This window comes from Pseudophryne corroboree, chromosome 1 (genome assembly GCF_028390025.1).
Source record: "Pseudophryne corroboree isolate aPseCor3 chromosome 1, aPseCor3.hap2, whole genome shotgun sequence".
Classification (NCBI taxonomy): Eukaryota; Metazoa; Chordata; class Amphibia; order Anura; family Myobatrachidae; genus Pseudophryne; species Pseudophryne corroboree.
The window spans coordinates 485,713,207-485,725,945 of record NC_086444.1 but is presented as its reverse complement, the minus strand read 5'-3'; the positions used below and the strand labels follow the sequence as shown (position 1 = coordinate 485,725,945).

The window sequence follows — 12,739 nt, the reverse complement described above, 5'->3', positions numbered from 1 at the left end:
TAGCTGTTCGGCAGAGCTGTAAAGCCGAGACACCCCAGGCAGCCGACCAGGAAGATCCCACCGACCTAGTAGAGTGGGCATGTACAGATGTTGGAACCGGCAAACCTACCGTAGAATAAGCATGCTGGATAGTAAGCCTGATCCAGCGAGCAATAGACTGCTCTGAAGCAGGACACCCAGTTTTATTGGGATCAAAGAGAACAAACAGAAAGTCTGATTTTCAGTGACAAGCTGTCCGCTTCACGTAGATCTTCAAAGCCCTCACAACATACAAGGACTTTGAAGTAGCTGAGGTGTCGGTAACTACCGAAACCACAATAGGTTGGTTGATATGAAATGCAGACACCTTAGGAAGAAATTGCTGACGAGTTCAGAGTTCAGCTCTATCTTCATTAAAAATCAAATAGGGGCTTTTGAGAGACAACGCCCCCAGTTCTGACACATACCTTGCTGAAGTCAAGGCCAACAGTGTGAAGGTGTTCCACGCGAGAAACTTCATGTCAACCTCCTGTAAAAGGCTTAAACCATTCTGATTGTAGAAACTGCAACACCACGTTGAGATCCCAAGGTGCCGTGGGAGCCACAAAGGGCGGTTGGATGTGCAGAACACCCTTCAAGAACGTCTGAACCTCCAGGAGAGAAGCCAATTGTTTTTGGAAGAAAATGGACAAGGCTGAAATCTGGACTATCATGGAGCCCTAGCGTAGGCCCACGTCTACCCCTTACTGCAGAAAAAGGAGAAAACATCCCAGTTGAAATTCCACCGCAGGAAATTCTGTTTTCACACCAAGAGACGTATTTTTTCCCAAATACGGTGGTAATGTTTAGACGTTACCCCCTTTCTGGCTTGGATCAAAGTTGGAATAACCCTATCCGGGCTCGAATTTGACGCTCAACTTCCATGCCGTCAAACGTAGCCGTGGTAAGTCTTGATAGACGAACGGCCCTTATGGCAGCAGATCCTCACGAAGAGGTAGAGGCCACGGGTCCCCTAAGAGCATCTCCAGTAGATCCGCGTACCAGGCCCTTCTTGGCCAGTCCGGAGCAATAAGTATTGCTTGTATCTTCTCTTTTTATTCTTTTGAGAATTCTTGGGATCAATGGAAGTGGTGGAAACACGTCCACCATCTGGTAAACCCATGGAGTCACCAGAGCATCCACCGCCACAGCCTGTGGGTCTCTCGACCTGAAAGAATACCGCTTGAGCTTCTTGTTGAGACGAGAGGCCATCATGTCGTGTCAAGCACCCAAACACCTCCGGGTGAAGGCCCCACTCTCCTTGGTGGAGGTCGTGTCTGCTGAGGCAGTCTGCTACCCCGTTGTCTACTCCCGGAATGAAGATTGCCGACAACACCAGAGCATGTCTTTCTACCCAGAGGAGAATCTGTGTTACCTCTGACATTGCTGCTCTGCTCTTTGTTCCGCCCTGCCGGTTTATGTACGTTACTGCCGTCACATTGTCCGACTGAACCTGAATGGCTTGATCTTGAAGAAGATGTGATGCCTGTAGGACGTTGTATATGGTCCTTAGTTCCAGAATGTTGATTGGGAGAATGGTTTCCTGACTTGACCATTTTCCTTGGAACGGTTCCCCTTTGGTGACTGCTCCCCAACCTCTGAGGCTTGCATCTGTGGTTAGCAGAATCCAATTTTGAATCCCGAACCTTCGGCCCTCTGTCAGGTGAGTAGTCTGAAGCCACCACAGAAAAGAAACCCTGGCTCTTGGTGACAGACGTATCTTCTGGTGCATGTGGAGATGTGATCCGGACCATTTGTCCAACAGATCCAGCTGGAAGGGCCTTGCGTGAAACCTTCCATACTGCAGTGCCTCGTAAGCGGCCACCATCTTCCCCAGAAGGCGAATGCATAGATAAACCGATATCCGGGTTGGTTTCAGAACACCCCGCACCATCGACTGGATTACCAAAGCCTTTTCCAATGGAAGGAATACCTTCTGTGCCTCCATATCTAGCATCATCCCCAGGAACGGAAGCCTCCGTGTTGGTTGCAGGTGAGATTTTGGTAGGTTCAGAATCCACCCGTGATCCCGGAGTAGACGAGTTGAGAGGGCAATGTTGTCCAACAACCTCTCCCTGGATGGTGCCTTTATCAGCAGATCGTCCAGGTACGGAATTATGTTCACTCCCTGTTTGCGGAGGAGGAACATCATCTCTGCCATTACCTTGGTGAACACCCTCGGTGCCGTGGAGAGGCCAAATGGCAAGGCCTGGAACTGGTAGTGACCTGTAATGCAAACCTTAGATAAGCCTGATGAGGCGGCCAGATTGGAATACGCATCCTTGACATCCAGAGACACCAGGAATTCCCCCTCCTCCAGACCCGAGATCACCACTCTCAGAGACTCCATCTTGAATTTGAACACCCGTAAGTACAGGTTCAGTGACTTGAGGTTTAAAACGGGTCTTACCGAACCGGCCGGCTTCGGTACCACAAACAGGTTGGAATAATAACATTTGTTGTGCAGATGAGGTGGAACTGGAACAATGACCCGAGTGTGTACCAGTTTTTGAATTGCTTCCTGTAAAGTCATACTTGCTTCCTGAGAAGCTGGTAAGCCTGATTTGAAGAATCTGAGATAGGAGTTCCTGAAACTCCAGCCTCTACCCCCGGGTGATAAGATCTTTGACCCAGGGACTCTGGCATGATGTCGCCCATATGTGACTGAAATCTCTTAATCGGGCTCCCACCTGCTTGTCTTCCAGGCAGTGCAGTCCAAAGTCATGCTGAAGGCTTTGAGGAAACAGAACCCGAGTTCTGTTCCTGTGAACCTGCAGTTGCTGGTTTTCTGGGTTTACCTCTATTGACTCTGGAGGCTGTAGAAGAACCTCTGGTTTTATTTTTAAATGTGGCTGTCCGAAAGGACTGCAAAGTTGGAGCAGAGTAGGTCTTCCTAACTGGGGGGGCTGCGGAAGGAAGATATGTAGACTTACCCGCCGTAGCCTTGGATATCCACGTATCCAGTTCATCTCCAAATAGGGCCTCACCTGTGAATGGTAGGCTTTCCACGCACTTCCTGGAATCCGCAGTCCACTGGCATAGCCATAAGCCCCTGCGTGCCGACACTGCCATGGTAGTGGTGCGTGCGTTGAGCAAGCCTATTTCTTTTATGGCCCCCACCATAAAATTTGCAGAGTCCTGCATATATTGTAGGAGTAAAACTACCTCTCCCCTGGATAAGGTATCTAATCCCTCAATTAGGTTACCTGACTATTTTGCAATGGCCCTAGTAATCCATGCACAAGCAATAGTGGGTCTTTGGGCCACCCCAGCAGCTGTATATACAGATTTGAGAGTGGTCTCAATCTTGCGGCCAGCCGTGTCCTTTAAGTAGGCTGCCCAAAGAACAGGTAAGATTATTTTACGCGATAACCTAGATACCGATGATTCAACAATCAGTGGATTTTCCCATTTCTTCCTATCACCCTGAGGAAAAGGGAAGGCTGTGAGTAACCTTTTTGGGATATGAAATTTCTTATCAGGATTAACACAAGTCTCTTCAAATAGGGAATTCAACTCTTTTGATGCAGGAAAAGTAGCAGAGGATTTCTTTTTTACATTAAAATAAGATTCCTCATCCTCCTGTCACCTCATCAGGAATGTACAGGACGTCTCTAATAGCTTCTATCAGGGCCTGTATTCCTTGGGACAGAGCAGCATCCCCCCTCCCGAGTCCACCTCACCCTCCTCCGCGTCTGATACGTCATCAGACGTGTCAGCCTGCAGGATCTGGGCCAGTGTATGCTTTTGCGGACAAATGGTAGTGGTCTGAGACGCCGAACTGAATCTCTATTCATCAGGTCATCCACAGACTGCCTTAAGTATTGCAAAAAGAAAAGAGAAAGTTTCTAGCGCTTCCCTTGTATTAACTTATTATAAATCTATAATTATAAAACTGTGTTTATAAATTAAGTTTTTATTCATATTCATATATCTGTTTTCATAGATATTTCCTAAAAGGTTTGTCCAAGATTAATAAAATACTTGTGATCACAAGAATGTACTGATAATACTAAAAAATACCGGTGTATCTGTTATACTCACAAACACAAATTAGACACATGTAACTTAAGACGGACAATTGTTTCAATTAGCAGGGGAGTTGATACACTTAGTAGCATTTTACTCTTCTCCCTTTTTATCCTGTTAAAAATACACGGGTTCCTCTTTCCAAACTGGGACTATTAGAATGATGGTAGTCTATTTTTACAATAAGTCTTTACTCCCCGCTGAGAAGTATATTCCGTCACAGTCAATATCTTACACAGGTGTTGGAATCAACTGGTTTAAATGTCAGCGGCGGCTCTAATTAGTCCGTTTAATAAACGTCCTGTGAGGTGCTCCGTAACAAACAATAGTCTGCCGGCAGACTTATCTCCGCTTACCGCGTCCTCCTCCCTGTTCCTGGGCTTCCCGTTTTCGGTGTCCGGCGACGATCAGTGGCTGGCAGCGATCGATACTCTCTGCAATCTACGCGTTTCACCTTGCGGCTTCATCAGGATGCTCGAGTTAATCGATTTCATTACGGGGCCGCTTTTTATCTCGTGTGTGCTTCATTCTTAATTGGACACCTCTGTGTTTGATTAATGGTTATCTGTTCATCAGGATGCTCAATGATTGTTCGATAATTAATTAAGTCCTTGTTCCTTATATTTTTATACAAAAGACATGACAATACAAAAACGTAGACACACACTTAACATAAATTGGGATTAAACATTAACTTCCTTATCTTCTAGTGGATATCTATTTTTATATATAATGAAATTTGTAGTTAATTAGTATGTTCTAAAATACATTAAATCCATTTAACTATATACTGTATTCCTCAATCTTTTAAAAACGGTTTTAGTTCAAAATCTATATTAAGCCCATTTGGACTTAATGTTCCTAGTTCATAGATAAGTCTAGTTTCTTCTTTTAAAAGGAGATCCTCTAAATCACCTCCTCTCCATGGTTGTTTTATTTGTTTGAGTCCCACAAATTGTAATAATGATGAATCACTTCCAAGATATTTTTTGAAGTGTGCTGGTACACTATGATCATCTTTTTTATTTTTAATATTAAACAGATGTTCACTAATTCTTACAGTTAGTTTCCTGGATGTCTTGCCTATATACTGGTGCCAACCAGACCTGCCTGAAAATAACAAAAAGAAAATAAATACAGAAAACTCTTCAGGAGCTTCCTTCAGTGTGACCGGCTCCACCGGGTACATTTTCTAAACTGAGTCTGGTAGGAGGGGTATAGAGGGAGGAGCCAGCGCACACTATCAATTTCTTAAAGTGCCCAAGGCTCCTAGTGGACCAGTCTATACCCCATGGTAGTAAATGGACCCCAGTATCCTCTAGGACGTAAGAGAAATATGGTGGAAAGTAGAACCATATTTACGAGTCGTTATTTGTGTAGTGCCAACATATTATGCAGCGTTTTGCAGAGAAAATTAAATCCTTCAGCTCAGTTTTAGTCACGCCTGGGCCCCACTGAAAGTCTCTGGGACAGCAAAACATGCAGTCCAGCACGCCTAGCCACGCAGGGTGTGCTGGTCTTACATGATGCCGACACATAAGATAAAAGTTTCTATGGGAATTTTCAACTAGAGATGTGTTCTCATACATTATTGCTGCAGGCGCGCCAAACTACTCATCTTAGCGCGACAGGTCCCATGTGACTCTGCTAGCACTGGAGTCTTCTTACCCGCAGAGGTGACTAGGATGCACCAGGAAACTGTGCTGAATAATTGGTAGTAATTAAAAAAAAAAAAAAAAAGGGAGATGTCCATCGCTAGTAGTCGCACAGAACCTGGCGGCTCATTCATGCCAGGATTCACATGGTGTATTGAGGTTAGCTGTATGCAGTCACATATGTACAGATAGTTGAATGGGTTTCAGAACTTCCTAACAGGCCATTTAGAAGAGTCTGGTAAAATGTAACCATAGTGATATCTTCAAGCCAAAAGAACTGTGCTCAATGGATTACATTGTCATTAAAGGGTTGTGTTGTGATCTTACCTAAACCAAAAGTAGTACTTGTGGCAGGTGTGGTAGTAGAGGTACTGCTAGATGTTGTAGAGGTGGAAGCTGGACTGGCAGGGCTGTTAGGCTGAGAAGTAGTGGAAGTAGCGGCCTGCGATCTATGGGCAGAGAAAAAAATTGAGATGACGCAATATAATGTGGTACACAACATCAACATCTCTTCTGTATAGCTATATTTTTGCAGTAAAGTTAGAACATAACATGATGGTACCTGTTCTGTGTTTTGATGACAAGATGAACGGTAAGCCCATCATGGATACCATGCTGACTGAGGGTGTCCTGGTCCTTTAAAATCTTTCCAGCAAATATCAGCACAAGTTGGTCTGTATTCGACTTAAAGCGTTTTGATATGTCCTCTTTGAACTGGAAACGTACAAAAGAATGGCTTTGTAAAACTATGACAGATCTCGTGGCTATACATATTAATATGCTGAAATGGCGCAGTAACGAAAATGTGCAATAATGAAAAGTGACCACACATGGTGATGCCCGGTCTCACACATCCATACATGTGCCATAGTGAAGGTTTCGGTCACGCACAGTATTGACATCACTAGGTGTCGTTTTCATACACCAGAAAATATTCTTGAGCAAAGAGGTCTGTTTTGATCCCAATATTGTTATGAATCGATTGGCCTTATTAACATGTGAGTATACCTTATTTAGAAACAGTTTATTTCTCTAGTTTATCTACTGTATATAGTGTGTGTGTGTATTTGTATAGTTGTGAGATACATGATGCAAGCTGTAGTAAGAGTAATACAGTACACAGACAGCAAAAAGTAGTGTCTACAGAAGGCAAATGGTGAGAAGATGACAAATGGCAGAATACTTGTACAACTATGCTGAAAGGGTATAAAATCATCCTCTTTGGTACAATACATTGTTTTCCCACTGTGTTTGCATAAAGCTGTAAGCATTTATAAATAATAATGTGAAATGTAAATAGTCTCCAACAACTGTTTGCATGACAATCCAGCTTGGTTTCAGCTTTCTGCAACTTTTTGCATATAACAAATAGCTTGCATTAATATGAATGGATGCTTGTGTCACACATTGACACTTAGTCACAAGACACATAATATAAAGATTTACTTACAACAGAGCACAAGAGCACCACATTCATAGATACATGGAACATATGACATGAGGATTTCTGTTGCACATCACACAAAACAGGCTGGTATAGTAAATCATCATGTGCAGAAAATAACGACACCAAAGTTTAATTCTTTTCAGAACACTTTTACTTATTGTAATTAAACAAAGGGGTATAGTTATCAAATGTAATAAGCCATGTGCCCTTCAATAAGGATGTTTAAGCAGCATCTAGGGCTTTTGCCTATTTGTCAAAGCTTGCTGTTAGTGAAAAGTATTGACAGTCTTCACCAAAGGCATTCTGTGATACCACCGCTGTTATTCTACCATTAATACCATCCACAGTAAACACGCTCTTATAAATAAAGCATTTTCTCATGTTGGTTTCTTTTTTACATTTTTTACTTTAACGTTTATTAAAATGATAAATTTAAGTTTTTGTAGAATCTGCAACAGGAATCCAGAGACCCAACTTTCAGTAGCAGTGCGCGTTCAGGGGCAGATATGGCAGCTCACGCATATGCTCCTTGACATGTAACTGGACTGGCAATAATTGGTAAGACTACTCTGACCGCTGCCATTGTTGCTGGGGAATGGAGTATCGGCCCAAAACTGATTATCTATTGCCGCAATGAGCACCAATAAAATATTTTTAGTAACTATATGATTACAGGCTCCAAACTCAAAGTAATAGCAGAAAATATCAGCATACATGCATTAGAATACTACAGTGATGGTGTAGTCAACAGCTGGATGGTAAATAGATAAAATATCATGAAGGTTTATCTTTGACTGGATTATAATGGATCCAGAAAATGAAGCGACTGCTGCCAGCCGGTAAATGGTGGCTTACATTGTACATGTCTATAAACACCTATGACACTATCCTATATAGAAAGTTTAGCCATTTGAGACTCTCATTGTGCAGCTACACACAATAGAAAGTGAGGATGAAGTAAATGGGATGGAAGGAGAAAGATTGCATGTAGCAATACATCACATATCCCCTCCTCACTGATTAGGTGCAGGGTGCCAGAAAGAACACTAGCATGTACTTAATAAATGATCACTGGAAATTTCCCCACTTGTTTTCTTTAAAATGTTTGACAGCTCTACCTCGACCAGTGGTTTCCCAATCTTTTTTGAGTCACAGCACCCTAGAATATCAGAATTTTTTTCACGGCACCCCTAGGCCATAAGTTTCTAATTGAGAACATCAGAAAAAATATATTCAATTAAGTAAATTGTGTTTATATGTCATCCTTAGGGTCCATTATGTGGTGAGGTACAGTATTCACTTCTGTATGTCCACATATTTTATGATTGGCAGCCACCAGCACTGGTTTTGTCTGTTACATTGACAGTAAATAATTTGAATTGGTCCTGGACCACAAACCCAGGGCACCCCTGCAAGTGTCCTAGGTATGGTGGCCAATCCCGGGATCGGGATCGGCGTGATCCCGGGATTTAGGCCCAAAAATGGCCGGGATTCAATCCCGGGATTGGAAGCTCCAATCCCGGGGATTGAGGGATCAGCGTTGAGCGTCCACAGGACGCTCAGACGCTGCCCGGCTTCCTCTTTCCGGGTCCCCAGCCAGCGTGCTGTCAGCGGCTCCCAGCAGCGATCAACAGATGTTCCCCTCCCTCCCGCCCGCGGTATATGGTAAATTATATGTGCGGGGCGGGGCGAGGCGGCGGCCACCTAGCTAAAAGCCAATCCCGGGTATCCCGGGACTGGCCATTTTTCAATCCCGATACCCGGGATTGAAAAAATGGCCTGGGATTGGCTTCCCTAGTCCTAGGGCACCCCAGGATGCCTAGGCACACAGTTTGAGAACCACTGCCCTAGACTGAATTATTGAGCGCGATTGAATGCTACCTCCCCTCTATATGTTTGGATCCTGATGTGTGATACCCATCACCTTTCCTGACCCCTGCGACGCTGTGAAAAACATTCAATTGCCAACTAATTTTTTAGTATCAGACGTGGAACACAGACGTCTCATTACAGACACAAGTAGAAGAAAGAAGCCAGTACTGATGAAAACACCTCTGGCATTTGCCTGAAAACATCAGTCACCCAGCAAAAATGTGGGATAAGGTTATGTGGTTAGAGGAGACCACAGAAGTAGCAGTTTGACCCAAAATCAAAACTTGTGTGTCACGCAAAACTTGTACTACCCATTCCTCAGCAACCACCATTCCAAGGGCCATATCTATCAAATAATATTTGGAGGATACTGACCGAAAACAGTCACGGGGATACCCACAAATATTGAGGATCCACCAAATGTACTATGGAGGGATTGCAGCAGGTAGGTGGTTTCTACTGGGGCTGCAAAACAGTCAGATTTACCTAGCTGCAAAGCTATATGACAACCTGCTACAAAAGTAAGCTTGGGAGAAAGGTCAAAGTCCAGATCTCATCCAATTGAGAATCTGTGGTACTATTTGAAAATTGCAGTCCACAAATGTGATCCAACTTGGAGCGAATCTGCAAGCAATAATGGGCACAAATCACTCCCAAACAGTGAGCAAACCTAGAGAAACTTGCCCTAACAGACTCTGCCCAGTGCGAAACGGCAGGGTTTGAATACTTCAGCCAGTGGTTCTCAAACTGTGTGCTGTGGCACCCTTGGCTGCCTCGGGACACTTGCAGGGGTGCCTTGGACCAATTTAAGTTAGTTATGGACAAAGTAATAGGCAAACCCAGTGCTGGTGGCTGCCAATCATAAAATATGTGGACAAACAGAAGTAAATCTTGTCCCTCACCACACAATTGAACCAAAAAGCAACATTTATTTAAACCTGCAGACAAATAATTTAGGAACTTGAAAATGTACTTTGAGTCTACTGGTAAATATTGCCTGGAATTATCTGGTTGTCATTTGTAATACACACAAATCTGTTGACTTTTTAAGGCATTGAATACTGTATAGTTTTATTCAGGGACAAGAAGGTACACAGTTATGATGCCTGGGGGCACAACACAACCTCACTCCAATGACAGGGAAGAGAAAATACACTACAAATGAACCAAACGTCACCCACAAGATATGCAGTAGATAGACTACTCAAAGTAGAACTCTGAAGGGGAAGCGGTTACAATACTGCTAGTCGGGATCCCAGCGTCACAATGCCGACGCCGGAATCCCGACTAGCGGTGAAATGCCAGCCCCACAGGCTTTTCTCCCTCTGTGGTTGGCCATGAAACCCAGAGAGAGAGAGAGAGAGAGAGAGAGAGAGAGAGAATATAACCTGTGGCCCATAGAGAGAGAGAATATAACCTATGGTGAGCACAGCAAGCGACCGTGACCGCAGCGTGGTGAGTGCAACAGGCCCGGAAGGGGCTTTCTAGCGCTCGCCCCGCTGCCGGTATACCGTACGCCAGTTTTTTATACTAATCCCCTCTAAAGTCATGTTTTCTATGTGTCCTGCATGTGCATTCTTTCATATATACTTGTATTATACGAGTTAATGCAGTGAAGCCATATGACAGGTAGATACAAATAAAAGGCAAGAGTCAAAATTCTTATAACAGACAAGGCTTTCCATGTCAGTAGTCAAGGAGGAGTAATACACTACTGTAACTAAAAACAAATACTGAGCTCAACCTTCATTGCCGCCACCACCACAAGGATTTATGCATTTGGATTTGCATGAGCAATGACCGCACCAGTGTGGTATGTATGTATATCACGATTAGAAAGTACTACTAAAAAGGTAAAGCTAAGTATGTACATCACAATAACAAGGTACTAAACAGAGATTACTGCATGTACAGGACAAGTAGTTATGTATATGCAATCTCCTGTCAGTGAGTTGAAAGTTCAAAAACTCCAAAGCCATTTATTAATAGGCCCCTATAGAGCTGTAAAAGCGCTGCGCTGTGTCAGCCTTGCCCACTGCACCCAATGGTGAAAAACTGCTTTTGCCATCTTGCATAAGTTTACAAGATGCTTTTGTTTTGTGTAATTACGTTAGAGTTATATCAGAGAGCACTTTCTAAAGTCACTGCTCCCCCTCTCACCCAAAGAGCCCAACTCTCCCTTTGTGTTACACTGACAGGACACACACAGCGCCTGTCACCTGCACATGCGGAACAGCACACTGTACATCTCACACTTCTGCTGTGTGTGCCAATGGTGAATATGGCGGTGAGAGAGAACACAGACACACACATAGTGCACCCCGCAGCAGCACGGCGGCGGCTATAAAGGCATACAGCAGATAACACGGCTGGTGATACCCTCGGCCCATCCCTCCGCCGGTGTCCCGCTCTCACCTCCCTGACGCTACTGCTCTCCGGCACCGCGAACTCTTCCTTCTCCTTCGGCGTCTTCACTGTGACTTTGATAATGCGCGGGGAGTCGGTGGATGCGGCAGCGGCGGCCGGGGAGTGGGCGCCGGGAGATGTGGGGGGATCGGACATGGCTGGAGCAGGACGGAGAGGCGGCGGCAGCCAAGGAGGATGAAGCAGCCGGGAACAGGGGTGATGATACGGCGGCGGGATGTGACGGTGTGAGCCCGGGGAGGCGGCGGCGGGTGGGAGGCGGCTCAGCAGCAGCCTGTGTGCGGCATGTGTGTGACGGGCTCTCCGGCTGGTGTATCGGGCGGAGCTGGCGCAACTCTCAGGCCGCACTAGCAGCAGCAGCAGCGCTTCCTCATACCCCGGCGTCACTGCGACGTCACCGCTGCTGCCGGACACTAGTCTGGCGGCGCCGCACACACCGGACCTTATACTACCGCCGCCTGGCCGGGTCGCGGGTGTCTCGGGAGTCCGGACTGGGGTCGGTAATAGCGCTGGCGCGTTGTTACGGGAAGACACCGACTTTATGTGACAGCAAAATAGAGAAAGACAAGTCCAGTTCCCGGGCGCGGCGTGATGACGTATGCGGTGTCAGAGAAACTGCTAGAACAGAGCTCGTAGCTCCAGCTACACTGAGGGACAGGCACGCTGTGCCTTTGCCGGCGCTGCTGTGCCTGACGTGTCGCCGGATACAGGCACGGCGGCCATTTTTCTGGTTAGAAAAGGAGGTTGCTGCTAGGTGATATCATGTGATGGATTTTGCCGGAGGCAGGAGCATCCACGAGCGCACTGATCATCCTCCTCCTTTAGCTTGTTATATGATGCTGCGGGATAATATGGTCATTAGGTCGACAGTCATTAGGTCGACCACTATTGGTCGACATGCACTAGGTCAACAGTACAAAAGGTCGACATGAGTTTTTCAATTTTTGGACTTTTTCATACCGATCCACGTGGACTACAATTGCATACCTCCCAACTGTCCCAATTTTGGCGGGACAGTCCCGTTTTTCACTGTCTATCCCGCTGTCCCACCCGCGGGTCACAGTGTCCCGCGGGTGGGGGGGCAGTTGGGAGATCCCTCCCTGTCACTCGCTGCTCTGTGGAGAGCAGCGGTGAATAGATGCTGTGCGCATGCGCACAGTGTCTATGCACGGCAGAGAGGGACAGGGGGCATGACCAGCAGCTCTCACAGCTCTGTTCATGCCCCCATAATGACGAAAACATGGGCGTGGCTTGCGATCGTTGCACTTGCCGCGAAGTCACGCCCCCTTGCCAC

General features: G+C 45.6%; 1 protein-coding gene across 1 annotated transcript in view; it reads right to left on the bottom strand.

The window, feature by feature from the left end:
- The window catches only part of UBQLN1 (ubiquilin 1), a 92,935-nt gene extending 80,827 nt beyond the window's left edge, over nucleotides 1-12,108 (bottom strand). Inside the window, exons 1-3 of the mRNA XM_063913801.1 lie at nucleotides 11,437-12,108; nucleotides 6,265-6,416; nucleotides 6,030-6,151 (exon numbers count right to left, since the gene is read on the bottom strand). Coding sequence (XP_063769871.1) covers nucleotides 6,030-6,151; nucleotides 6,265-6,416; nucleotides 11,437-11,583 — 421 coding nt within the window. The 5' untranslated portion in view covers nucleotides 11,584-12,108. The remainder of the gene's footprint in view (nucleotides 1-6,029; nucleotides 6,152-6,264; nucleotides 6,417-11,436) is intronic.
- Nucleotides 12,109-12,739: the final 631 nt, after the last annotated feature.